At 37.8% G+C, this 27,861-nt stretch overlaps 1 protein-coding gene across 10 annotated transcripts; it reads right to left on the reverse strand.

Annotated features, from left to right (window-relative positions):
- Positions 1-2,757: 2,757 nt before the first annotated feature.
- On the reverse strand, positions 2,758-26,871 carry ZHX1 (zinc fingers and homeoboxes 1). 10 transcript variants are annotated; one of them, XR_007188042.2, is made up of 6 exons: positions 26,548-26,871; positions 19,878-19,990; positions 14,911-15,042; positions 7,927-10,776; positions 7,436-7,532; positions 3,850-5,458 (listed from the first exon to the last, which is right to left on the reverse strand). XR_007188042.2 is itself a non-coding variant. In XM_048212479.2 (5 exons), the coding sequence occupies exon 4, from the start codon at positions 10,549-10,551 to the stop codon at positions 7,930-7,932; it is 2,622 nt and encodes an 873-aa protein (XP_048068436.1). In that variant the 5' UTR covers positions 10,552-10,776; positions 14,911-15,042; positions 19,882-19,990; positions 26,548-26,869; the 3' UTR covers positions 3,850-5,458; positions 7,927-7,929. The 10 variants fall into 10 exon arrangements, 8 of the variants coding, with proteins under 8 accessions (XP_057163728.1, XP_057163727.1, XP_048068436.1 ...); XR_007188041.2 differs by lacking the exon at positions 14,911-15,042; XM_048212479.2 differs by lacking the exon at positions 7,436-7,532 and having other exon boundaries at positions 19,882-19,990; positions 26,548-26,869.
- Between the last annotated feature and the right edge of the window lie 990 nt (positions 26,872-27,861).

Here is a 27,861-nt window from a genome sequence, read left to right on the forward strand (position 1 = left end):
TCTTAGGAATACAAGAGTGGTTCAACATAAGAAAAAGAATAATAGATATCCAGATTGAAAAAGAGTAAAACTACATCTGTTTAAGGAGGGCATAATCCAACATATAGAAAATACTAAAGAATCCACAGGGAAACTACTAGAGCTAACAAATGAATTCAGGAAAACTGCAGGTTACGAAATCAACAAACAAAAATTAGTTGTTCCTGGGGCGCCTGGGTGGCACAGCGGTTAAGCGTCTGCCTTCGGCTCAGGGCGTGATCCCGGCGTTATGGGATCGAGCCCCACATCAGGCTCCTCCGCTATGAGCCTGCTTCTTCCTCTCCCACTCCCCCTGCTTGTGTTCCCTCTCTCGCTGGCTGTCTCTATCTCTGTCGAATAAATAAATAAAATCTTTAAAAAAAAAATTAGTTGTTCCTATACACCAGCAATAAACAATCTGAAGAACAAATTATGATAGCAATTCCAATCACAATAGCATCTAAAAGAATATCTATGAGTAAAATGTAACCAAGGAGGTGAAAGACTTGTACACTGAAAACTACAAAACTTGCTGAAAGAAATAAGACCTAAATAAATGGAAAGGCATCTCATGTTCATAGATAGGAATACTAAATATTGTTAAGATGTCAACACTACCCAAAGCAATCTAAAGATTCAACATAATTGCTTCCATAGTTTATAATTCAAATTTCAAATAATTTTTTTTCAGAAATGGAAAAGCCAATCCTCAAATTTATATAGAATTGCAAGGGGCCCCTAGTAAACAAAATAATCTTGAAAAAGAAGAAAGTTAAGGACCCATACTCCTGATTTGAAAACTTACTATAAACCTAAAATAATCAAAACAGTGTGGTAATGGCAAAAGGATAGATATATAGACCAAAGGAATAGAAGTCAGAGTCCAGAAATAAACCTCACATATACAGCCAACTGATTTTTGACAAGGGTGCTAAGTCCATTCAGTGAGAGAAAGACAGTTGTTTCAACAGATGGTGCTGGGAAAACTGGATTACCACAAGCAAAAGAATGAAGTTGGACTTCTACCTCACAGCACAAAAATTTACTCAAAATGGATTAGTGACCTAAATATAAGAACTGTAACCATAGGGGCGCCTGGGTGGCTCAGTCGTTAAGCGTCTGCCTTCGGCTCAGGGCGTGATCCCGGCGTTATGGGATCGAGCCCCACATCAGGCTCCTCCGCTATGAGCCTGCTTCTTCCTCTCCCACTCCCCCTGACTGTGTTCCCTCTCTCGCTGGCTGTCTCTATCTCTGTCAAATAAATAAATAAAATCTTAAAAAAAAAAAAAAAAAAAAGAACTGTAACCATAAAACTCTTAGAAGAAAATGTAGGGTATATCTTCATGACCTTGGATTTGGCAATAGATTTTTTCTTAAGTAATCTCTAGGCCCAATACGGGACTTGAACTCACAACCCAGAGCTCAAGAGTTCATGCTCTCCCAACTGAGCCAGCCAGGTACCCACCCCCTGCCCCTGGCAATGTATTCTTAGATATGATGTCAAAAGCATGAGTAAAAACAACAATAACAAAAATAGATAAATTGAACTTCATCACAATTGAAAAATTTTTGTGCATTAAATGACACTATCAAGAAAATGAAAATATAATCCACACAAGGGAGAAAATGTTGTCAGTTCTCGTTCCTCTCAATAGTTATGTTCTATAAAGTCACCATGAACGCTGAATTAGGGGATACTGAACAAATGCTCCTAGGATTAAGATCCTGGGAGCTTTTGATCATAACATTTTCATAAGCTGATCAATAGATAACCTGTTCTATGTGTTTTTCTGTTTAAAGATCCCTTCTTTAATATACATAGATTTGTTACCATTGAACTCGCAGCCAACAGCACGATCACTCAGCCGAATGAAGCTTGTCTAACATGTGTTTTCTCCATAAGGTACCTCACAGCCTTCTTGCATTTGCAAACACTAGACAGCACTCCAGCACTACACTTGGAGGTCATTTTAAATAGCGAGATCACCAAAAAAAGACACAAAAATACTTAAAAGTGGCACTAACAGACCACAGAAAGGATGCTTTCTATAATCTGAGAGCTGAAATAAGAGGCAAAGCACTGCTTTTTTTTTTTTTTAACTTCATCTGGGAACATGCAGATTGGCAACTCAAATGTTTTGCCACCATTCACATGTGCGTGGATGAGCACAGAAGTGCCATGAATATTGATTTTTGGGATTACAAATAAATTTTAGTGAGTAGTCAAATTTCTGTAAACAGAATCTGTAGATAACGAGAATTGGCTGTATTTGCAAATCATATATCTGATAAAGGTGTCATCTAGAATATACAAAGAACCCCTAAAACGCAACGACAAAAGGCAACCCAATTACAACTTGGCGAAAGACTTGAAATCATACTTACTTCTCCAGAGAAAATATACGAATGGTCAATAAGCAGACAAGAGATGCAGAACAGCTTTAGTCATTAGAGAAAGGCAAATCAAAACCATGAGATACCACTTCATACCTATTAGGACAGTTATAATAACACTTTTTAAAAACTGAAAATAAAAGGTGTTGGTGAGGATACAGAGAAACTGGAGCCCTTGTATGTTGCTGGTGGAGTAAAATTGTTACAGACATTGTGGAAAACATCTTGTCACTGTGGAAAAGTTTGACGGTTCCTCAAAAAATTAAGCACAGAATTGCTATTTGATTCAGCAATTCCATGCCTAGATATATCTCTGAAAGAACTGAAAACAGAGACTCAAACAGATACTTGTATGCCCATGTTTACTGCAGCATTTTTCTAGCCAAAAGGTAGAAACAACCCAAGTGTCTACCACAGAAGAATAGATAACAGAAGAATCAACAGAAGAATAGATAACAGAAGAATCAACAGAAGAATAGATAAACAAAATGTACACATGGGGTTGTTGAATCACTATGTTGTATACCTGAAACTAATATAACACTGTTTGGCAACTATACTCAAAACAAAAAACAAAACAAAACATTCTGGAATATTATTCAGCTATAAAAAGGGACAGGGGCACCTGGGTGGCTCAATCGGTTAAGCGTCCAACTCTTGATCTTGGTTCAGGTCTTGATCTCAGGGTTGTGAGTTCAAGCCCCACATTGGGCTCCACACTGGGCATGGAGCCTAGTTAAAAAAAAAAAAGGAACAAAGTTCTGATACATACTACAACATGAATGCACCCTGAAAACATGATAAATAAGTAAGGTACAAAAGGAAAAGTATTGTATGATTCCACTTACTTGAAATATCAAGAATATGCAACTTCATAGAAACAGAAAGTAGATTAGAGGTTACCAGGGGCAGGGGGGAAGGGGAAATGCAAAGTTATTGCTTAATGGTTATAGAGTTTCTGTTTGGGATGATGAAAAAGTTTTGGAAATAGTGGTGATAGTTGCCCAACATTGTGAACATAATTAATGCCATTGAATCATACACCTAAAAACAGAGTAACAAATTTTGTTATGTGTATTTTACCACTGTTTTTTAAAAACTCAGTTAATAAAAGGGAAAAAAATCACTGAAAACTACTAGTCGCTGCTAACTTTTATTCTGTATTCAAGGAGATAGTATCAACCGGGAGAAGAGGGGTTTCGCTCTGTCAAATAAATATATTTAAAAGCTATCAAACATCAGAGCCAAATGAAGTGCCAAGTTTATGAAAGAGACAGAGGGGAAAATTACTACTAGTTATTTATGGCTATACAAAGTTGATATATTGCAAGGGAAACATAATATAAGTGTATTATTCAAAGGTTTCATTTCCAATACTTGACATTTCAAATTTGAAAACATGAAAATTGTCAAACAAAAGTCAGACCACATTAGCAATGGTTTAAAAAAGGGAGCAATTTAATCATTATAATACAGAGTGCTTTAAGAAGTTTTTAAATGTGTAAAAGAAAGAACAGTTTAGTGCATTAAATTGTTACAGTCTTTACATTGCTTCTTCTTAAAAAAGTTAACAGTAGTATGAAAAAGCCACCCACAAAGCCAGCTGTCTGAGTGAAGAAATCAGCTAAATTGCAGCATTTTGGAATTACTAATAAAGCTATAGTTAAAAAATAAAAAGTTTATAAAAATGAAAGCAGCATGCATATTCAAGGCTTTTTCATAACATTTCATTAGCTGACAAACATTTAGGTAAAAACAAGAGCTTAATATTATTCATTAAATTAGACAAAAGAAACTGGCCAAGCCCACTACATCCGGTCATTCAGAAAAATCCAGAGCTAATTAAAATCCAGAGCTAATTAAACTGAACATTTTTTTCTATGAAGAAAGCACATTTTGAAAAACGATCCTGTAGTCACAAAAAAAGGGTCCTTCTCAACGTGAATGAACAGCACCGGTCTTTTACAAAGTTTATAAGTTAGTATGAACTTTCAGTCTCCTGATATGGCAAGAGTTAACAGTTAACACTCCCATGATTCATAAGTGAAAAGCTAACCTTTAACTCATTATGATCAGTTCAGAAATTTTTCTCTCTTTACTGAAATTGCTACACAAAGTAGAATTTCCGTGAAAGATAATTCTTGAAAATTCTGATCTGATACCTGTACAAACATTTCTGATTTCTATATGATTGTAAGAAAACACTAAGTATATATTTACTATATGGTTCTTCTTCACATTTTTGGTAAAATATTTATTTCAGAGTTTCACCCTATCCAAATTCTTATGCCATTTTCTTTTCCTTCTTCAGTATTGATTATCTTTAGTTTAATACAAAGCAAATTCAGCTTCTAATGAAAAAAATGAATGGAGTATTACAGAGTAATAGTGGTTTCCATGAATGTGTTCAATTAAAGATCCAATCATTAAGGGCCAATGATATCACAAAATCTTACAGTTTCAACATGTGTCAATAGGCTGTTTTTTTTTCACTTACACTGAAATTGTCCAAGCCCATACACAAATTTTAATCTTAGTGCAGGACCTGATAAATAAGACATAGAAATAAATCAGGTTTTTCTTTCTCCTGTTTCTAACAATTTTTACTCTGTAAAATGTTTGGTCACTCAAAGCTATGAGCTTAATCACATATCAAAGAATACAGGCAATAAGGCCCATCTCACTAGACATACAGTATATTAAGCTGGACAAAATATGAGGACAAGCTCTAGTGGTCATTAAACCCCCTCAGAAAGTCTAAGAATCAGAACATCTCCATCATATCAGAATAAAAATGTACTATATTAAAATTCGAATTTTTACAAGTTGTTTAATTAGTGTTCTATTTACATTGCAGAACTTCCGCCAAATGCAGTAGTTTAACTTTGGCACAACATTAAGTTCCATTTCTTTTGGGTATTGGATCCTATTTTTTGAGAATGTGTATGCCCCAAAACGTTTTCAGTGTCATCAAAGATTGGGCCCATTCACAGTAAATCAGACATCTTGCGTTGAAGAATTGATTCTCCTCCAACATTTTAGGAAGCTATAAAAGAAAAACATAATAAAAACTAAAATTTTAAAGAAAACCATATTTTAATGTTCACCACTTTCGAAACAAAAATTATACAAATTAGCCATGAAAATACATGCTCTGTATTTGCTTATTCACACTGAGCTCACTTGCTATACATCTTATATAAAGCACTGCAGTTTGTGTGCAACTCCTATGTATACGTTCTGCATATAGATATTTTCACCTATATGTAATAATTTATAAAAACAATTATTGGTAGGAAGTACATATTTCACTGTCAGTTTTTGTAACAAACAGACTGAAATTTAAAGGCTCTTGTATTTTTTTCTATTTATATATACAAGTCTGGCTTGTGCAAAAGATATATATGTATTTCACTTTTTGCAATAACTATTTTGGAAAAGTTTTGGTTACTTATTTTTGGTAAACTGAACCATATTTAAGTGAAGAAATAACTATTAAGAGGAAACTTATGGTGAATCCTTTGTAAGATGAAACATTTTGTGAAGCCAATAGTAACTTGCTAATTAATGTGTTTTATAATTTTAGACTTTCGAATATTTTAAAAGGCATGCCTGAATATGTACCATGAAAGTGCATGTCTAACAGATATGATACAATGTTTTGAAAACTGTAGATTTGTATGAATTTTTTTGATCATAGTATCCATTACCGTATCAATATAGAACATGAGAATTATCCACACAAACTTAAAGTCAAAAAATGTGCAAAAAAGTTCCCGTTATTTTTAGAAGATTGCAGCTCCCTCCAGAATCACTGCTGAGGTTACTACAACCACAGGGACAATTCACTGCAGCAACACATTTGTTGATTTAATCTTGGCTGAGTGAGAATTCTTGTGTTTAGCAATAAAAAAAAAAATGCCTGTTAAAAATATTTTATGCATCTGGGTCAGAAGAAAGACTGTCCTGAAAATTTCTGATATTAGGAAACGGAGGGTGGTACTTTAGGATAAAGTTGCGCAAAACCGTCTAACTTCCTGTGACTTACATTACGCTCTATGAACTGCAGTGAGATTTACTCTAAAATAGGTACATTTTTAGTTTCATCTGTTTTTCTGCTTGAAAAAATATGTTTATGAAAAGAAAGGCTGGAAAAGGACTGCCAAGCAATAAGAAAAGCGCCTGGTACGTATTAAGCTCTCTATAAATAATTGTTTAGCAAAATAAATAAAGCCAGCGAGGAAGACATGGGGGAGTTAAGGAAATACTGTGCAGAATAACAGAGCATAAAAGTAGAGGGTGGGTAGGGATGCAAACTGCTAAGGAAGTAAGTAAATATGCTCATACGATAATGAGGATCTATGTCTCGATTCCTTTTTTACTGCTAGAGAACACCACAGTAATTTCTGATAATAAAATGCTTTGGATTACTGATGGACATATACAAACGTTTTGTGACAAGTGTGTTATTCTCAATAGACTATAGTTATATCCTAGAATACTCTAAAACAGAGAGTAGGAAAGAATAGAACTATGCTATTAAATTCCAGAAGTATTAAGAATTGAATTCCTAACTCCAAATCAGGTATACAGTGAAATTTTAATTGATTCAATCTACAAAAGAATTAAAATTTAAGGAACATGCCAAACCTTTCAGATTTAAAGCATGTTTACTTGCGCTTTTATAGCAAGAGACGTATTTTTTAACAAATGCAGTGTTTCTGCTGGTAGCAGGTTTGTTTTCTAACAAAGAATGAGAAGATACTTTAGGCAACCGAGTTAATTTAATATCAAATCTGTTATTTACCTTTTGATCTCTAAGACAGAAATAATTTATATCACAGTTTTCAAAAACAGATGCCATCTGAGCAAATACGAATTTACACAGAGCCTAAAACAGACCTTTGGCTTTCAACAAAAAAATTACTGAATATTTTTAACACATAAAACATTTTAAACTCTAGTTAAAAACCTAATAGTTTTGGGGCAATACAATGAATAAAAAAAGATAGCCATTTTTCACCTAGTTTCCTAAAACTGAGCAATCCTCGCCCCTGTGGTAAGTCTGTCCTTCGGTACACTTTTCCCCTTCTTTTTAGTTTTCGTTTTTGAATTCTTTCCTTAAATAGGCAAAAAATGAAGCTTTAGTGAAGGAGGGTTGCAAGCAATACATTTTAGTTATCTTTAGTATTTGTGAAGCCCCCCCCCCCACCAGTCTCCCTTCTCTGAGAATGGGTAACTTTCCCTTAAAACAAAGTGAAAAAACATTTTGTGTAAAAAAAAGTAAATAATTAAAGCAGCATTAAATTCTACATAATAAATGTAACAATCATAATAATCAGACCACACATAATAATCACGTATCTCTTGGCCACAGTCATGGTCCCTAGTCCTCTTATTAGCTAAAAGGAAAACCATTTTAGAAAAAAACTGTCAAAAGTGAAGGTGTCAGATACAAGGTGACTATTCTAACTGTATGTGGTTGATGAACATACACTCAGATGAAAAACTTACATTTCAGTCATCTGATTTAGAAAGCTTCCGCTTCACATGTCGTGGGGGTTCCCAAGTGTCACTATCATCTGTTTCTTCTTCATCCTCTTCCTGATCATCAATAACTTCATCTTCTTCCTCATTTTCCTCAAATAATTCTATTCCTAACTCTGATCTTCTCTGTCTTTCTGCAAACCACTCTCTGACCTGCTCATAGCCCATATGTGATTTGTTCACGAGTTCATCAAGGTCTTGCTCATTAAGAAATTTGTGCTTCAGGTAATAATCCTTAAGTATTGCAGTTCCAGTTTTAAATTTTATGAGTGATGGCCCCCTGTCCCAGTTGTTCATTCTCTTGCTTCCTCTTGGCCGTCCACGTGGTCTTCCTCTCCCCCTTCCTTTGGGTCTCCCTCTCCCCCTTTTCCGAAGGGAGGACAGACCATTCATACTACTTGAATTGGCGCTTTGATAGTAGTAGTACCATTTAAGGTTTCCATTTTTCCAAGCATAACGGGTATCCCCAAACCAACTGACGATGTCTGTTCTAGCAAGCCCACTTTCTTCGGCCAACTTGTCATACTCTTCTGGTGACGGCCACTGTGTTCGGACAAAAGCACTCTTAAGCATGTGCAACTGCTCGGGTGTTTTTTTACAGATCTTGCCTGTACTCCCTGGCTTAGGTGCACCAGATTCATCTCTGGGAGAAGTTTCTCCAGCTTCTTCTTTGGAACTACCTGCATTATTTTCATCTATTTCCATTTTCTCTTCCTTTAAAGCTTTTGATTTCTTCTTCTCTGTAAACCAAGCATCAATTTCCCTTCTGGTAAGTTTGGTTTGCGCTCTTAACCTATTTAATTCTTCATCTGTGAGTACGGAGCTGTTCAGAAAACTCGCCTGAAGGGCACGGAGCTGCTCTGTGGTCTTCTCTTTAAACTTCTGGGGAGTGAAGTCAGGAAAAGGATTCCAGGATTGTTTAGGCTGTGAAGTAACAACAGTGGGGGATTCCGTGGTTTCATCACTGGAGTCTATAACAATAGTGGTGGAGGAATCATTGTTGAGATGTAAGCACTGATTACTCTTCGAATTTCTCTGGTTGTACCTCGTGTCACTAAACCATTTTTTAATCTCTCCTTTAGTCAGGCCTGTGATTTTCATGAGTCTGATAATTTCTGAATCGTGGGGAAACTGATTTTTAAGGTAGCTGACTTTTAATTCGGCCAGTTGCTCTTTAGTCTTTTTTGCCCGAATGCCAAATGAATCAGGGTTTGCCGCTGCGGTTTCGTGTTTGACGAGCTGAGAAGGTGGGATTGCTGCTGTTGCTGGCTTTGTCTCTGCAACAGGCTGAGCAGCGGGTGCCTGACTTTTTTGTACATTTGTTTGATTTGGAACCCCAGCCACGGTCAAGGCTATAGGGGCTGTTACCGGCAAGGTGTTCGCTCCAGCAACTTGTGTAAGGACCAGACCAGGCTGACCAACTATTTGGCATGTCTGTAAAATGGATGGTAAACCGTTACTCCCTGCGGAAATGTGTGTAGGAATAACAGTTATGGTCTGAGGTACAGTGTGTACTGTTCCGTTGAACTGTTTTCTTCTGGCCTCCTCTACTTCCTCAGGAGTCCAGCTAACACCATGTTTTAGGCGTTGGGCTGAAAACCATATCTTGATCTGTTCCTCTGTATATTTTGCTTGAGCAGAAAGAACAGTAATTTCTGACATTGTCGGATAAGGGAATTTGTTGTAGGTGTTAAGCAAAAGGGGGTTGTTATCCAATGCAGCATTGTAGGTAGGAATGCTATTAACAGGGATTAAGACTTTGGGAATCAAACTGGAATTCTGCTGAGCTGATACAGCGGTTATCACCTGTGCTAACCCAGGAAGAACAGCTGCTGGGGTCACGACTGTGCTGGCAGTATTTGGATGTATTCTGTTTACAATGGAAGTACTTGTATTAGATTCAGAAGCTGAAGAACTTGGATTTTCCACAGTTTCTTCACGGTCTGGTTTGATTTCATTCTCTTTGTCTTCAGGAACATCCTCAACTGAGTTGTGATGAACTGTAATCCGTTTGTTCTCCACTTTATTTTTCATCATTTTCATGATTGGAGTTTTACTGATAGATATTCCTGAAGAAGAAACTTCTGTAGGTTCAGCTTGCTCTGAATTCTCCTCTTTAACAAAACTACCATCAAAAGTCAGATCATTTATTGTCTGTTCAAAGATTGTCTGGTTATTTCGTTTCACCATAGTCAACTTAAAATTCTCTTCTCCTGGGTGATATTTCATATTATGCTCAGAAAGTGCATCATACCTTTTGGTAAGAAAATTGCATTCGACGCAAACATAGGATGAATTTAGCACTACGTTGGGATGTTCTGAATCCACATGAAAAGTAAACATATTTAGATCTGGGGTTTGAAAAGTACAATATTTACATTCATAGCCACCTTCAACTTTTTTATTTTGCTGATTGTCAGAATCCACAGATTCATGAACTTCTTCATCACTTGAGATACTCTCTGCTCTGGTGTTTTCTACAGGTGTAAGTACAGGAGGACCTTCATCCAAATCTGATATCAACTCGAGGTCTGGATCCTGTTCACTGGCAAGGACCATGCAGGGTGTTGTGGATTTTCGCCTGCTTGCCATTCTGATGTTATGAGGAAAATCTCAGTGGTGATTAAAAAGCATTGAGGCTTAGAACTGTTCAGTATTCTTCATTTGAAAACAATGGCTTTTGGTTCTTCAAGTCCATTTTTATGTTCAACAAGTTTCATTAGCAGCTTTTTCATGGTGCAATCAAGTAAAGAGCTTATTGTTGGCAGATAAAATACTGTTGAACTGCTGAAATTTTTGAAGCACAGCTCCAATCACCTACATTAAAATAAATTTAAAAGTGTTTTTAAATGCATGATTATGATCTTTTAAACAAACTGCAGTTATATTTCACTTACATGAAGTTGTTGGATAGCTCAGTTATAAAGATCTAGAATAAGACCAGAACCAGGAAAAAAAATCCTCTAAGGATCAAAATACATGTCTCCAAGCCAAATCACTGAAGGTCACATACTGTACTCATGGTCAGCCCCAGGCTTGTTTACTTGGATTTTTCAGCCAGCTCTATATTGACAGGGAAGTGTGAGAAGGGTCTGCTTTGGCAAGCACACTATTATCAATGTGAAATGATAATCTGTTTTTTTTAAAAAGATTTTATTTATTTATTTGACAGAGAGAGACAGCCAGAGAGAGAGGGAACACAAGCAGGGGGAGTGGGAGAGGAAGAAGCAGACTCTTAGTGGAGGAGCCTGATGTGGGGCTCGAACCCAGAACGCTGGGATCACGCCCTGAGCAGAAGGCAGATGCTTAACCACTGCGCTACCCAGGCGCCCCTGAAATGATAACCTGTTAACAAGGGAGGAAATTTAAAACTATAAAAAAGCAGTCACAGGTACTCAGAGATTATGGCCATTAAATGTATAAGAAATTCAATTCATCAGTTATGCCCTCTTCCACCTTCTGGTCCTTTTTATCATTCTAGTAGCATAGCCAAGTACAACAGAAGCAGCAAAGATAGATATGGATGATCAAAGTTTCAGAAACATTATTCTTAATCATTCTCCACAATGCTACCAGGATTTATAAAACATATCTAATCATATCAGGCTTCTGACTTAAAGTTTCCCCAGTGCTGGAAGAATGAAGCCCAAACTCCTTAAGCCACATGTAGTTCTCTTCACACCTGCCCTCAACCTCAACTTCCTGACATCTCTCTCCTGACTCTTATTTCTTATGCTTTGGGCACAGTAGACACAATTGCTGTTCCAGGGGCACACGATAGAGGCTGTTCCCTATGCCAGGAGCCTTGTTTGTACACATGCTGTGATGATCTTTGTATGCCCTATAGATCACCTTCTCCCTTTAATTTGGATCCGACCTCCTCCTCCTCGGTTCATCTTCTAGTCAAGTACTTACTGGATTGTGGCAGAGGAGTGTTATATTTCTGTCCCACAACCTATCCATATTCCTGGTCTCCTTACTATAGGTGAGTCTCATTCTTCCAAGGACCTTTGTATCTCCAGTATAATGCTCTTCCAGCTGAACTATCTTGGTTGACTTCTCATTCATTTCTGTATCCCCTCTGCATACAAAGAGCCTAGAACAAGGGACTCACTAAATTTTTATTAACTTGAACTAGAATGAATAGGAAAACGTCCTATGAAACTCAACATGCCCTGCCAAATTACAGAAAGAGCCCAAATGTCCATCGACTGATGAATGGATAAAAAAGATGTGGTGTAAACATACAATGGAATATTACTCAGCCATCAAAGAGAATGAAATCTTGCCATTTGCAGCAACATGGATGGAGCTAGAGTATATTAGGCTAAGCGAAATAAGTCGGTCAGAGTAAGACAAATACCATATGATTTCACTCATATGTGGAATTTAAGAAACAAAACAGATGAACATAGGGGAAGGGGAAAAAAAAGAGAGGGAAGCAAACAATAAGAGACTCTTAACAATAGAGAACAAACTGAGGGTTGTTGGAGGGAGGTGTGTGGGGGAGGGGCTGAATGGGTGCTGGGGATTAAGGAGGGCACTTGTGATGAGCACTGGGTGTTGTATTTAAGTGACGAATCACTAAATTCTACACCTGAAACTAATACCGTATATGTTAATAGAAAATTGAATAAAGAAAAACTCAACAAGCCCTGAGAGCAACACCACAGAGAAGAGTAGCTGAAATTCACAAGAATGACCATGATTTATCAAGAAAAAGTGAATTATGCTCATACACATACATTTTAATAATTTTGTACCCAAATATTTAAAATAAAATTTTAATGCTACATCAATGAAAGGTAGTGTGCTTCTGAAGTCTAAACCAAAGAAAAATGAATAAAATGAGTTAAGTGGGCTCATTTATTCTCTACCACAAATTAATACTATTTTCACTTATTAGTATAATTCTTGTCCTATCTGAACTGAGGAGAAAAGTTTACTTCAAAGATTATAAAGCAAAACCCAGTCTGTATGAGGAGATATACTGACTCAGGAAAAGGAGAAACATTTTTAGGAAAAAGAACTGTCCAAAGAGAGAATGCCCTGACTTTGAAAGGGGCAAGATCCTCCTCACTGGGATTATTCAAATATATACTACATATCCATTTGATGGATCCAAGCAACAGATGGAAAGTTGGCCTAAATATCACTCATTTCCCAATTTCCCATATTATTAAATAAAACGCATCAGCTTAGTAATAATAGTATCCTATTTTCAAAGAATCCCTATTCTCAAAGGTGTCATTCCACACCCCCCTCCCCGAAACAGCCTTTGATTTCTAAGGGAATATGAAGAAACCACTGATATTTAAAAGTATTTCTTAACTGAATATTATACACTAAGCTAATGCCATCTCTCCAATTCAGTAGGATTTTAACTATTTTGTTCAAGTGCTAGTATAGCTGTTTGATCATTTTTTTTTTTTTTGTCATTAGAAACAGGGAATTCCCCAAATAGCTCAAAATAAGGTTGAGTAACAAATGAGCAGCACCCCCATTTTTGGCAGTGAAGGGGAACTGTTGAAAGGCAGGGAGTAAGCTATTTTGTACCTGTTATTCTCCAAGAATCTCAGGTTATATTTAATTGGGAGTAGACTAATGGTTAAAAATCAAAGATAGGTTTTGTTGTTGTTGTTGTTGTTTTGTTGTTGTTTTTCTGAAACTACCTTTCTTTAGTGGTGGTTTTGAAACTTTTTGTTGTAAGCAGCGGAGCCCCTTCTTCAAACAAAATTCTATGAGAAGCCTTGGGGCAAAACAGATAAAAGAACAGCTGTCTAACTGGAGAAGTAGAGAGGCTAAACTACTTCCTGACCCTATCCCATGGATCCTACAAACCCTACTTCTACCTCTGAAGGGTTCTGAGATGTGTTTGAAAGCCTGCGCCTTAAAAACTTAACTACTTTTAAGACAATGTATCAGTGTCACCAAAAATCCTCCTCAGCTTACCACTGCTGAGCCATGAAATTTGAAAACTAACCTAAAGTGAATTTAACGTGTCCTTCAGGTTGTTTCATTGTGTAAGGCAGCGCTGGGGCACCCAGGGGTAGAACAGAGTAACCAGTACTAATAAGAGACACAGAAGAGCAACTTGAGGAGCTAAGATCCCTTTATTCTTTTGGCTATCAAGGTCTAACGTTAAACTGCCCACTTTTCATTTTATCTCACTTAAAAATAGGAATTTGCTAAATTATTATTTTTATTTCTCTTCCTTATAAGCTCATTAGCTCAGAATGGTCAGTTCATAAGAATTTACGCAGATATTAAAAAATTTTAAAAGCCTTAATATTTTTTGCTAAATTCATAAAAAATTACAAAATATTCATAGGTTATTTTACAATCTAATGATGTATACGCACCATTGTGTGTTTTTCTTTGAAAGCACTGGTTTTGGCAATATAAACTTAAACAAGCTACTTGAAAGAGAACCTTTTTTAAAAAAAAGTCTTCAGTAATGCAAAAGACTCAAATCTGATTATCTTGGGTATTAAAGATGGCTTCAAGCTCAGGTTACTTCTATACCCAAATACACAGAGCTGAGAAACACTCTTCCCACTTTACTCCTGAAACTGTTTACATTTACCTAACAAAACCAGAGTCACTATATTGTTTAACATATTTTTAAAGGGAGACTGAGAATTCCCAAAAGAACCTCAAGATTTGGTCCAATGGCTCAATTCTACTGTAATGTATAATATAGCTCAAAAATAGACCAAAGTGCAAACAAAGGCATCCTCAGGGTCCTGATTATATAAGGTCATGATTTTGGAGGAAGCAGGGCACTCGGTACAAACAGCCCATTTTTACGACAGAAGAAACCAGGTCCACAGGAATACATTCACAGAAGCGCTGTGATATAGGATCAAACCACTGGTTCTGCAGTCTCCTCTGTCACTCAGTGGTTCAGTGACTGTAAAAGTTACTCAGTATCAACCTCAGTTTTCTCACCTATAAAACCAAGATTCTTCAATTCAACAAATTCACACAGCCATCCGTTGAATGTCAACCATGAGCCAGGCACTGTGTTAGGCACTACCGTAAGGTGATGACAGTGACAGATCGCCTCAGGTCTGTCGGGTACTAGTTGAGCAAGAAAAACAGGCAGTAAATAATCACTTAAAATAACTGTGACCAATATCAGGAACTCTATGAGCCTACTGCAGGAGGCTTCTAGAAAGGAAGCAGAAAAGGCTGCCCTGGAGAAAATAAGAAGGGTGCAATCCACCTCAGAGGCTGATCAAATAAAAATGCTTCACACACTGTGATACACAGTAGATACCTAATTAATGTTATTTTCTAGTCTTTGAAAAACTCTTTTGGGAGATGAAGAAATACCACTTATTTAGTATTATCCTCTTTCTCTCTCTCAAGCAACTTAATCAGCTGACAAGGCACACAAATTGAATGAAAAAGCAGAAAGAGTAAAAAAGAATTAAGAATTGCTTTGGTGTAGTTCCAATTTATTTCCTTTTACCATTAAAGTGCAATGGGGCTGAGACAGGAAAATTGCCATACAGAAATCATTATTAGCTGACAGGCATCTCATCCTCTACTTGAAGGTCAACTAAAAACAGAGCTCAAAATCAATTTGGGGAACCTTGCACTATTTACCTGTAAAGAGGGGGTAGAGTTCAGTTGCACAACTGAGTAGCTAGCTAGGTGGCTTTGCAATTAAAACGCAAAGTGAAGACTGCCAATAAGATAAAAAATTATGCTCTAAATGCATTCAGCACTGTAAATATAATTATATTTGAAAGCTATTTTCAGTTAACTTTTCAGTAGAAAAATGATTAAAAACAAAATAAAACAAAATGAAAAAACCCAACCTGATCAACAACTGTTATATGTTCATTAAAAAATGGTCATCAAGAGTAATTAAGGAATATGAAAAAAAATCACTTCTCAGCCTTTTGGCTAAGACCAAGTGCAGGAATATGAAAAAATATTTATCCATTTATTGTTAAATTTTTTAAAAAATCACAACAAAATCTTCAAATTAGTTATAAAATAACTGGAAAATATGGAGGCATATGGAAAAAAACTAGATGAGAATATAAAGAAATAAAATTTTCACATGAGATTATGAGTGAAATTTTTGTGTGTGCTATATACAAATTTTAATATTATTATAACATTACTTTATTATAAAATACAACAAACAAATTATTTCAAGGCCTTAAAATTGCAAATAGACTAGAATATTCTGATGGTCATTTGTCTGGAGCTGGAAACAAAGTTTACTTTCTATTTTTAAGGCAAAAACATGTGCTACATAAAGGTTTTTTTCCAGGGGAAGCAGAAATCCCTGAGTATGTATACATTCAAGTGTATTCCACACGTTTTTGGGAGCTGTTCCATGGTCTGAGAAGTCAAACTAGTTCTATGAACCCTCAAGAGCACTCAGAATCTGCCCCATATGGATCTAGGTCAAGCCAATTCCCATGGTTCTATCTGAATCCTGGCTCTTCTCCTGAGGGTAGGATACTCCCTAAACAATTCATGATTCTTAATTCATCAAAATAATTACAACAAAGTTTCTCTACTGAAAAGCATTTAATGAAAGCAAAATTCATTTTATCACCAGTATAAAAACTGGGGACAATTCTAACAGCAGTTCTTACATGGTCAGAAAGAATATCTACTTAGCTCTCTACTATATATCCCCAGGCCCAACACATTGCCTATCAAGGCCTCATTAATATTTGCTGGGGAAAAAAAAACCTTTAAAATTGTGTATTATAACATTTTACCTCATTAAACACTCATTTATAGAAGGGTTATAAAGAACAACTGCATTTACTTTCTAGTAGATTACTTCAATGGTAAAATCCTTACTAATAAAACTACCTTAGTCATTAGAATATTAAAACATCCTCATATATAGAATATTCTATTTATTAAAATATAGCAATGAATATTCATCAAATATTAACCAACATCTGTAATTCTGTTGTAACAAATCAGTTTTATGTATGAGTAGTATATGTCTAAATTAGTGGACTGTTTAAGAATGAAACAAGGAAGATAAATTCATTCACAGAATTAGTCCTGCAGTGAAATTCAGGAGAAAAGAATTCTTGTAAAAAACAGCAAATGCAAATCTGAACTTAGAGTCATTATTTTTCTGTCCGGGAAAAAACTATATTCTAATGGTGTTCTACATCTTTAAAGAGATTAAAAAATAAGTTCTCAATGTAATACACTATAAATAGTAGATTGTTTCAAATTCTATGTTTAGTGCTACAAAAAGTCTAAAATTTTTTATAGTTAAGCAGAGCCACAACTATACTGAATTTCCATGCCTCTATTTTTTTGGCAGTCCTATCCTTCAAATTAAATGATTAACAGACAACAATTTACTTGCTTCGTTAGCCACAAAATCATATTATACTGGTAAGATTTTATGTGAATAAAAACAACTTTCATACCAGTTCTTAGTCAAATATGAACACATAAAATAACTATAATTTTTAATGATTATGTTAGTTTTGAGCTGGTACTAGCTAAAAACTGTTCTCAGGGTAGCTAAAATATAAACTGAGAATCCTTTAGGATATGTATTCATACCTATACTGAGAATTCTTAGAACTCTGTATTCTATTTAGTTTCACTTCTTATTCTCTGAGTCAGAGTTCTGTTTAGCCAACTGAAAATACTTATTTTTATATGTTTGTATTCAAACTAAAAGTTACAAACCCACCAAAATCACAGAATTCATGAAATAATAATTTTAATAAAGAATAATGGGGTCAAATTAAAACAAAGAATATTCACCATGTTAAAGAAAAGTGTCTAAGAAGATGTTTTCTTTAATTAAGAAAAGCAAAACCATTTTGGCCTTTATACACTTGAGGCATTTTTCAAAGCCAAAATGTAAAAATACTTAGAAACAATGGTCAAGTTCCTAAAAAAGTTAAATGAGAAATTTGACAACCCAAATTTGTATCCACAACAAATGTTTTTAAGAATTATGGTAACCTAGAATCATTACCTAAGGGATAAATCTCAAGAAAATTGCCAAAATGGTCTCAAGACAATAAAAATTTGAGTATGAAGGTGAATATAGACAGGAGTAAATGTGATAAAAATAAAAGTATTGAAGAAACTGTGGCCAAAAATCATCTAATTTCAGAAGATCCCTTTGCTAATGCTAAACTAAGGCTTAACGGTTTAGAAATTCTATCCTCTCTACCTGTTTTTTTTCCACCTGAGAAAGCCAACCTTAATAAGATTAAAAGAAGAATCCAAGCCGGACGGAATTCTCCTGGCAAGAGCTGACCCCAGATTTGAGGAGTGAAATGTCTTTTGAAAGGTCTCTGTAACTCTAACATACTGGTTTTCTACCTTCTGCTGGCATGTAGGTTGGTATGTAACATATTGAGAGTGATACATAAATAAGCACTATAATGAAATCTCCTATCTTTGTTATTAAGGCTTGTAGTATTACCCCAAAGTAATTTTTTGCTGGAAATAGTTTTCCCCTACTTTTCTCAAGGAGGTATGTTAAATCTTTCACAGACAGTCTAACACAAGAATGCTATTCTTGATTACAAGTGAGATTATCATTGAGAGGCTGAAAAACCATTCATCTGTTTGTTACCTTCCCTATTTATAAAATAACTGTTACATGTTTCACTCAAGATATAATCAGTCAATTATTAAAAATACTTTTAAAGATAATAGTAATAAGTATTAGTAATGTCAGCTTGTAAGGACTTTAACAATTTTTAAAAAATGAAAGTTGAACCACCACATTAATAGCTATGCAATCTGGGGTGCCTGGGTAGCTTAGTCAGTTAAGCCTCCAACTCTTGGCTTCAGCTCAGGTCATGATCTCAGAGTGGTGGGATCAAGCCCCGGTTTGGGCTCCACACTCAGCTGGGAGTCTGCCTGAAGATTCTTTCCCTCTGTACCAACCCCCCCAACTTGTGTGTGCACATGCGCACACACACTCTCTAAAATACATAAATAAATCTTTAAAAAAATCTTTCCTAGTACTTTCTGGATTATCTAAAATAACAATTGGACTGGAGGCGCCTAGGTGGCTCAATTGGTTAAGTGTCTGCCTTCAGCTCAGGTTATGATCCCAGGGTCTTGGGATCGAGTTTCGCATTGGGCTCCTTGCTCAGCGGGGACCCTGCTTCTCCCTCTGCCTGTTCTGCCTGCCCTGCCTGCTGTTCCCCCTGTTTGTACTCTCTCTCTCAGACAAATAAATAAATAAAAATAAAATAAAATAAAATAAAATAACAATTGCATGGACGTGTAAATATTTCAACACTATGGTATGTGATCTAATGCTTCTTATAAAAGCCAGTTTATGTCAGTTAAATAAAATACAAAAGTAATTATGTACAAATGTATTCAAATATTTAAATACTGGCGTGCTTAACCTAAAACAAAGTACTTAATCATCAATACCCTAATTTTTAGAATTATAATTAACTCTTATTAGTAGACTATATATTGGAAATATATTTCCAGGAATTGTTCTTTTAAGTCTTGAAGCATATTTCTGGATATAGGTAAAAAAAAAAAACTAAAATTTCTAGATCAGTTTCCCCACACTAAAGTTCTCTGCCCTCATGACCTTCGTTTGTCTTGTTTACCACTGTTACCACAGCACCAGTGCGGTGCCTGACACACAGTGTATTTCAGCAAATATTAATTGAAAAATCAATTATTAATATGCCACATAGATTTATCATGAAGTGTGATGCAATTTCCTTTGAAATTAAAGCAGCCAATACTCCTGTATTTTTCAAGTTTGAAAGTACATTTCTTAACAAAGTGTCAAGACTAAGGGCTGCTTTTTTAAGAAAAGCTTTTAAGACATTAGCCAAATATAGTATCATGGGCTCTAAAGCCAGCATAATCAGAATCTGAGTTTTACTATACCCAAACAATGAAACACATACTTGCCATAGCTTCTTCAGCATTCTGTTCTTTGACACGGAGGGTGTCCCTTCAAATTAGGTGTTTAGCTCAGGCCATCACTACCAACAGGTCTGAAGTACCTATCTGCCATTTCCTACAAAAAAAAGAGTAATATCACTTTATTATCCTAGATATAATTCAGTCTTAGGACTTTAAAGTTTATGCCTTGGCTTTTTAAAAATAAATGTAATTTTGAAAAAAAATTTAATTTCCTCATAGAAATTGTAAAAGAATCACTTAAATGCCAAACCCAATATTAGTAAGAAACACAAAATTTAAAACATTCTCAAAAATTCTATTTATAGGGGTGCCTGGGTGGCTTAGTCATTAAGCATCTGCCTTCGGCTCAGGTCATGGGGTCCTGGGATCAAGCCCCGCATCGGGCTCCCTGCTCAGTGGGAAGCCTGCTTCTCCCTCTCCCACTCCCCCTGCTTGTGTTCCCTCTCTCGCTGCCTCTCTGTGTCAAATAAATAAATAAAATCTTTAAAAACAAATTCTGTTTATATTATATAAAACAACCAAGTACTATTTTCACTATTATTTTCAATAAAAATTTTCAAAATGTGAATATATGCAGACTGTAGTAAAAAAGCTGAGATGAAGAAATTGGAAATTGCAAAATATTAGTACACAAAAGTTATGAAACACAATTTAGTTAAACTAAAACTATGCATTAGATCACATACTATGGGAGGAGGTGTATGTTTATATGTTTAACACATAAACCCACTGATATCTATATCCTAATTTATAATGCGTTAATTGGAATGGAGAGGATTATTAATGCTGGCAACAAGCCAATAACTAGTGGTACTCTACCCCAAAGCATGTGGTATGTAATGGAATGACCTGTGTTTATTTCATTTTTGCAAGAAAGCTACTACCAAATGGCTTTTCAATCAGTGTATTGTGAAGCATCAGACTGTACAATGAAATAAACTGAGAATCATTCTCCAAAAATTGAGATATGTGTCCAAAAATGTTGTGCCATATTATTCAGAGTACTTAAACCAATCAGGAAAATTTAATAAAAACTATAATTGCTTCTCTTAATAAATAACAGTAAATAGTGCTTTTGAAGGGTTGAAGATTTTAGCTGTTGTTTTTTAAGCATGGAAACTCTATAAACCAAGCAAATAAATATTAAGGAAGATGATTTCTTTCAAATACCTTATCCTTTGATTCTGTCTGTCTTTATATACACGTTCATGAAGAGGCTCTTAAGAAATAATGTAAATACACCAACCCTTTAGTAAAATACTCCCAGGTTAAGTTAAAGCTTAGGCTGAATAGCTATACTATTTTCACGAAAAGGAAAAGAGCATTTTCCTGGTAGGCCCAGTGGAGCATCCTACTATCTGCAGCCTGGGATTCTACAGTTTCATTTCCTGGTATCTCCTTGTTTGGAAACTCCTTAGCTATCCATCTACAGGATGTGGACTAGAAGAGAAGATAGGAAACAGCTGCCAAAGAGGGGAAGTTATTTTCCAAAATGAATTATTAATATTATAGGAAATTGGTAACCTATTTGAATCCATTCTTGAATCACACAGTAATTGCAAGATGTTTTACCGAACGAAGAGTCTCTTGAGAAGAACTGCTGAGACATGTAAGGGCACAAGGCAACTAGAGGAGCAACAAATGAGCTTCTTGATACTTCTGGATGAAAAGCATACTTGCCTGATGGTATTCCAGCTCCTGAAACTGGCATTATTTTAAAATACTTCTCTCTAACTCAAAGTATCTTTTAAAATTTTAAGATTAGAATGAACTTCAAAAATTAGTCATTTCAGCCATATACATCATATAATAAAACAGATGAGTTGTTTTGGCAGAAGATAGACTGTAAATAAAGATGAAGAGATTGGGCTTTGGAACCAGACTACATGGGTTCAAATCTCAGCTCTGTCACTTACTATCTATGTGGTCTTAGACAAATGACTTAGCCTGTCTATGCCATCACCCCCTCATCTAAAATGGGGCTCTAGAAACATGTGTTTAAAATAACACATGTAAACACGTGTAACACAGGTTTGGAATATTTTCTGGCACATAGTAAGTCCACAGTTAGATTTTTCTGACTTTTATTTAAGATACTAACTTTAAGTTATACAACAAAGGAAGTCTTCACATAAACTTTGCTAGATGTTAAGATAGTATAAAATATTTTAAAAATCTGGGCAACAATCAATCAATTTTATTTTCCATTTCATACCTTTGAGCATATTAAGCAATGCTAGAACAAGTTGGCTTTAACAGGTAGACATTAATCAATCATAATTTATACCTCCCACCCCAACATACACATACTTCCTCTGACCTTAGCTTCAAGGAGAATCATTAATGTACAACACATTTTAAAAGGTGTTTCATAGAACTAACAGAGCTCTCATATAAATCATCTTATTGTAGTTATGAAGAGAAATTGTCCCCCCACCATGCCCTCACTATCAAATACAGTCCATGCCCAGCAAAGTTTTATTTTTTTAATTTTTTTATTTTTTTTTTAAAGATTTTATTTATTTATTCAACAGAGATAGAGACAGCCAGCAAGAGAGGGAACACAAGCAGGGGGAGTGGGAGAGGAAGAAGCAGGCTCATAGCAGAGGAGCCTGATGTGGGGCTCGATCCCAGAACGCCGGTATCACGCCCTGAGCTGAAGGCAGACGCTTAACCGCTGTGCCACTCAGGCGCCCCCCAGCAAAGTTTTAAACAAACTTCTTTTTGACAATATTAGAAGGTAAAAAGGAATAGACTTAGTATAGAAGAAAAACATAATTATAAGTGAAGTGCTTAGAAATATCAAAATCTTTCTATCTCCTTTCACTCCTCCCAATAACCAAAAAAAAAAAAAAAAAAGAGAGAGAGAGAAAGAAAGACCTTCAAGAAGGGCGAAAAGAGAGTCAGAAATCCTATGGGAAATCTAAAATCACTAAAATTTAATGACAAAGTTCTTTTATTTAAAATAATATGTATATGGCGACTACTTTAACGTTTTGATTTTTTAGATAGGCTTTGAGACTACTAGCTTTTAAAAATCTAAATCTATAAACTGAAAACAAAAATCCTGCATAAAAGTTTTGACTCCCTTGGATGCCTGGGTGGCTCAGTTGGTTGAGCAAGACAGACTCTTGGTCTCAGCTCAGATCTTGAGCTTGGGGTTATGACGTTAAGCTCTGTGTTGGGCTCCACACTGGGTGTGGAGCCTACTTTAAAAAAAAAAAAAAGGTAAAAAATGTTAACTGCCTTGAATGAATGTCATTCTTAACCTGCTCATAAAAACTTCTTTTCCAAAGTATATCATCATATTTTTGTTTAGATAGAACGTATACAAGACCTTCTTACTACCTCTTGAATACATCATAGAATATTGATTATATAAACTGCAAAGATTAAGTGTCCTTTAAGGTCAAAACTCGGCAACTACATAAACATTTATATAAATATTTACTTTAAAAATTAACTGTATAAAATACAAATCTCCAAAATGTAAACTCAAATGTATATCCTGATTAGTAATATAAATCAGCAGCTTCAACCATTCAAATTTGGTTATTCACAACCACAAATATATCAGAGCAACAAGGATACAATAAAATAGATCAGTAATATTATGGAAACATTGGCTATTATTCAAAGGCTAACATCACAGTTTTTTTCCCCCTTCAATTAAATGTAACTTAAATTACTTTTGAGATTACATAGGATGGTTTAGAAGGATTTTAAGTTAAAAGAAATTTAGAAGTAAAAGTGAATGTGTTACACTGGTTACAGTGCAATACATATTTCCAAACACCTCCCTAAATTAATGAATATGATATTAGAATAAAACCTAGCTTAGGCACTGAAGCTTTAACACCGCTAATATTCAAATATGTAGAGTCTCTTGAGCCCAAATGCACAATGATGCAATGTACATAAAAAGGTTATTTCCTCAGCTACATTTGTAATCATTTTAGTAATTTTAAGAGTATTTCCATTTAAATATAAAGACATGATTTACAGCAAATTAAGTCCCAAGTAACCCATTTTTGTGCCTGATTAACATTATAAGAAAGAAACTATAAATACATTATAACATCACCTTTCAGTTTTAATGTAAAATAAATACAAAAGAGAAAATCTCCAACATGAACCACCTCACCTATGCTATTAAGTTCACTAATAAAATAACTGTAAAACTTTATTCACATTTATTGAAAAAAAAACCTTACAAGTATCACCAAAGATGAAATAATTGCTACATCATTCACAAACTGTTCTCCAAATCCAGTGAAATAATAAGCTCGCTATAAGGGAAAGACATCTACTATTAATGAGTACAAGCACAGCACAAGCACATTTATGTTTTCAGCCTTAGCATATTTTCAAACCATCTGGCATCAGTGCCACTCTGGTTCATCCAGCCTAATCTGTTCAGAATTGAATACAAAACTAGAGCTACATGCACTTTGGGGAAACCAAAGAATAGCTCACATGTATAATAATACTCCAAATGTGCAGCTCTCAACTAGTTTATACTTGAAATGTGTTTGAGAAGACATTTCCATGAAAGACATTAAAGCTCTTTTAAAAATACTAGAATGGTTCAAGAAATCTGTATGAATCATAGCTGTCATCAGGTACCCAAGTCTTATTTTCTTCTTTTCTCACTTTAATCCTGATCATTAAATAAAGCATTTGGAGAGGTACTTCTACAAAAAGATTCACTGATAAGTGAAATGCTATCATTTCTGTATTGAAAGAACCCAACACTTTACATTTTATTTTGCATAAGATTAGTCAGTTTTGTCCTAAAATGCTTAGAGTAAGGAGAGACAGATTAAGAGGAAAAAATATTCATGAGAGCCCTTTTACATCCTGTTATGCATTGTCTCTGGCAGCACCCATATTTCTTTTGCTTGAAATCAAGAGTCAGAATTGCCACTTAAGAAATTTTTAAAAACCTATGGATATACTAAGGCCAATACCCCTATTAAAATCAACTCCCATTCATCCTCACTGATGGCATAAAAACAAACGACTTTTTTTTTTTTTTTGGATAATTTTTCAGACACAAAGATAACGCATGTAACACCATATAACACAAGTTAAAGCTTTCAGACAAAGACTGAGATATGATGACCAATATCGAGGAAACTAAAGGTGCACTCATGTAGGTAGGCGCACATATACACTCCAAACCCACAAACAGGCACTCTTCCTGGAGGGAAAGCTGCTTCTTCCTCCCTGTAAACCCTGTATCTCCCAATCCTTGATTTCCCCCTTTTCTGTTATCCTCTTAACCTCCAAGAGAATTGCTTTTTCAAGTTACATGAATTCCAACTAGTCACATTACAAACTATCAGCCTTTTTTTTTTTTTTTTTTTACATTTCTCCCCCACAAAGATTAGCTCCTTCTCATGTTTTTCTTCAGCTCTGGGCTGTGATCACAGAAAAGCCTTGTGGAATTCCCACTCTGCCCCACTTCTACCCTGTATTCCTCCTCTATCCACCCCTTTCCCCGCTTCCTACTTCCCCTACCCTGAGTCTCTCTCATTGAAGCCTGGCCGGAGCTTGCTGCTTCGCTAACCTAAACCAAGGATATCACACGGAACCTTCTCTTTGGGGTTTTGCTTTCCTCCTTGTTACCTATAGAGAGGAGAGGTGGAGGGAGCTGCACGAAACAAAGAATTTCAAGTCCCTTTACCTAGAACTTTGGTGTGAATCCACAGGGAAAGGGCATCCGCCAGGGCTCTTCTTCCCTATCCTTGGACCCCGCTCCCTGTGCCCTCACAGCTCCTTCCCGGCCCTTCATTCCCCGCCGAGATTGGGAGATTGTTCCCGTTAGGCCCCAAGGCTCGGAGGAGTCCCTGGTCGGCCTCCCTTGTCTCCCTTCTGAAAGGGACGGAAAACGTTTCCATTCTCTCCAATTAACTTCTAAGTCCCAGTCTTCCTCAAAACGGAATACTGTTCTTAAGGACTCAATTCTGAGTCTTGCCCCAAAGTGGGGGAACCGCCTGGCCCCGAAATGGGTGCGTAGCCTTCTCTGAAGTGGGGTACAGCCTCCCCCGAAAGGTTTCCCGGGTTTCCAACCCAGTGCCAAGGCGTTCAGCGCCAGCCAGAGGATCTCTCCTTACTCTCCGAGAGGCAGTCCCCACGAGGCCACGCGCCCCCTCAGGGCAGGCCTTCCGACCTCCTCTAGGACCCTCCACATCGCTGGGCTCGGCCGTCCCTGCCTCGCCCCCCCCCCCAACCTCCCGGAGGCACCGTCTTCACTCCCCTCAACAGTCCCAAGTTCCTCAGTGCTCTCGTAAGGACTGGGGCTGAGATTTTCCCTCACGGAGTCCACCCCCAGCTCTTTCGACGGCCGCAGACACCCCGAAAGCGCGAAGGAGCCTCAGGGGCAGTCCCTCGGAGGCGATTCCCTGGTGCAGGAAGGCCGGGTCCCTCCCCCTCGGACGCCCCGCGCCGCGTCCGCCTCGCCACCCGCCGCCGCCAGCGAGCTGAGCCCCCGGGGTCCCTGCCCTGGGGCCACCCTCCTCCGGCCGGCCCGCGCGCCGCTCGCCTTCCCCGGCCGCCGCGCCGCTCGCAGGCTCTGCGCTGCCGGTTCCCCCCCGCAGTCCCCCGGCGTCCCGGCCCACTCGTCCCGGAGCCGGCTCGCGCCGCTACCTGCAGGGGCCGCCGCGCCTCTCAGCGCCCCGCCGCCGCCATCTTGCATTTCAAACCGGCTGCACTTTTCAGGGAGTCAACTCTGACCTGTGAACCCTACACCCGGAACCGCTCGGCGGGCCGGCACACGGCCTCGGCAGCTCGGCGGGCCCTGCGGAGCGTGGAGGGTCGGGGGTGGGGGTGCGAGGCGAGGCGCGCGCCCCAGCGGCCGACCGGGGGCGGGGAGGGAGGGAAGGAGCCGGCCGAGGCGGGGCCCTCCCGCGCGCGCGCCGTCCGCGCGCCCCCACCCCGCTCCGCGCCAGGCTCTCCGCTCCCGGACCCCGCTGCTCCCTTGGGGTTCGACCCGGGCCTCTACCCTCTGGATTGGCGCACACCGGGAGGTAGGGGCCGCCCCGCCCCTCTGTCAACAGAAGCCCCGCCCCGGCTCGTGGTAGCCCCGCCCTCTGTCAGCAGAAGCCCCGCCTTCTCCAGGTCTAGAAGCGGCCCCGCCCCTTGCCGGCGGTAGCTCCACCCACTATCAACAGAAGCCTCGTCTTTATTCAGCTCAATCCCCGCCTTCTGTCACTTGTGGTCCTGCCCTCTGGGCGCTCCGCCTTGCTAATGTCACCATCGGATCGCAAGAAACGCCCCTTGTCATCGTAAGCCCCATCTCCTGGGAGCAGTCCACCCAAGCCACGCCCTTTCGCTGGAATCCCCGCCCACTGTCAAAAGAAGCCCCGCCTCCCCGAGACCGGTCTGGATTCCAGACCGAAGCCCCACCTTCTGTCAACCGCCGCCCCGCCTCTTCTCGCCTCCCGGTCTCCGCTCCACCACAAATCGCAGCTCCACCCGCCGACACCGAAAGTTCAGTTCAACCTCACTTCGAGCTGCCGTTGAAGACGGAGCCACCCTTTGCTACCCGAAAGCCCTCCTTTCTCCGCTCGCGAACCACTCTGCTGAAGGGCTTTCTTTTCAAGCCGTGGTCTTCAAATTCGGACAGCTTCCATGTGAACTAGTCCCGCGGAGGGGGCCAGCCAACGACGCAGGCTTTGGAGAAAACCGAACGGCGTCACCGCCCCTCCTCACCCTCCCATCACTTTCAAAATTATAAAACGTGCAAACCAAAGCGAAGAGAAACGTCTCACCCTCCAAGCTACTGTGCACAGATTCATGGGCCTGGACGCTGGACCCTCTGTGCTTTGACAGCAATGCTCCCCTGAGCCCCATTAATCCTAAAATGTGCAGTTGCTTAAAGTGGAAGCCTGATTGTTGAAATCAATGTTCATCAGCTTCTTTATTTTTATGTTTCATCTTAGAGTCCTAGAGCTTTGGGAA

The sequence above is a fragment of the Ursus arctos genome, unplaced genomic scaffold, assembly GCF_023065955.2.
Source record: "Ursus arctos isolate Adak ecotype North America unplaced genomic scaffold, UrsArc2.0 scaffold_6, whole genome shotgun sequence".
Lineage (NCBI taxonomy): Eukaryota > Metazoa > Chordata > Mammalia > Carnivora > Ursidae > Ursus > Ursus arctos.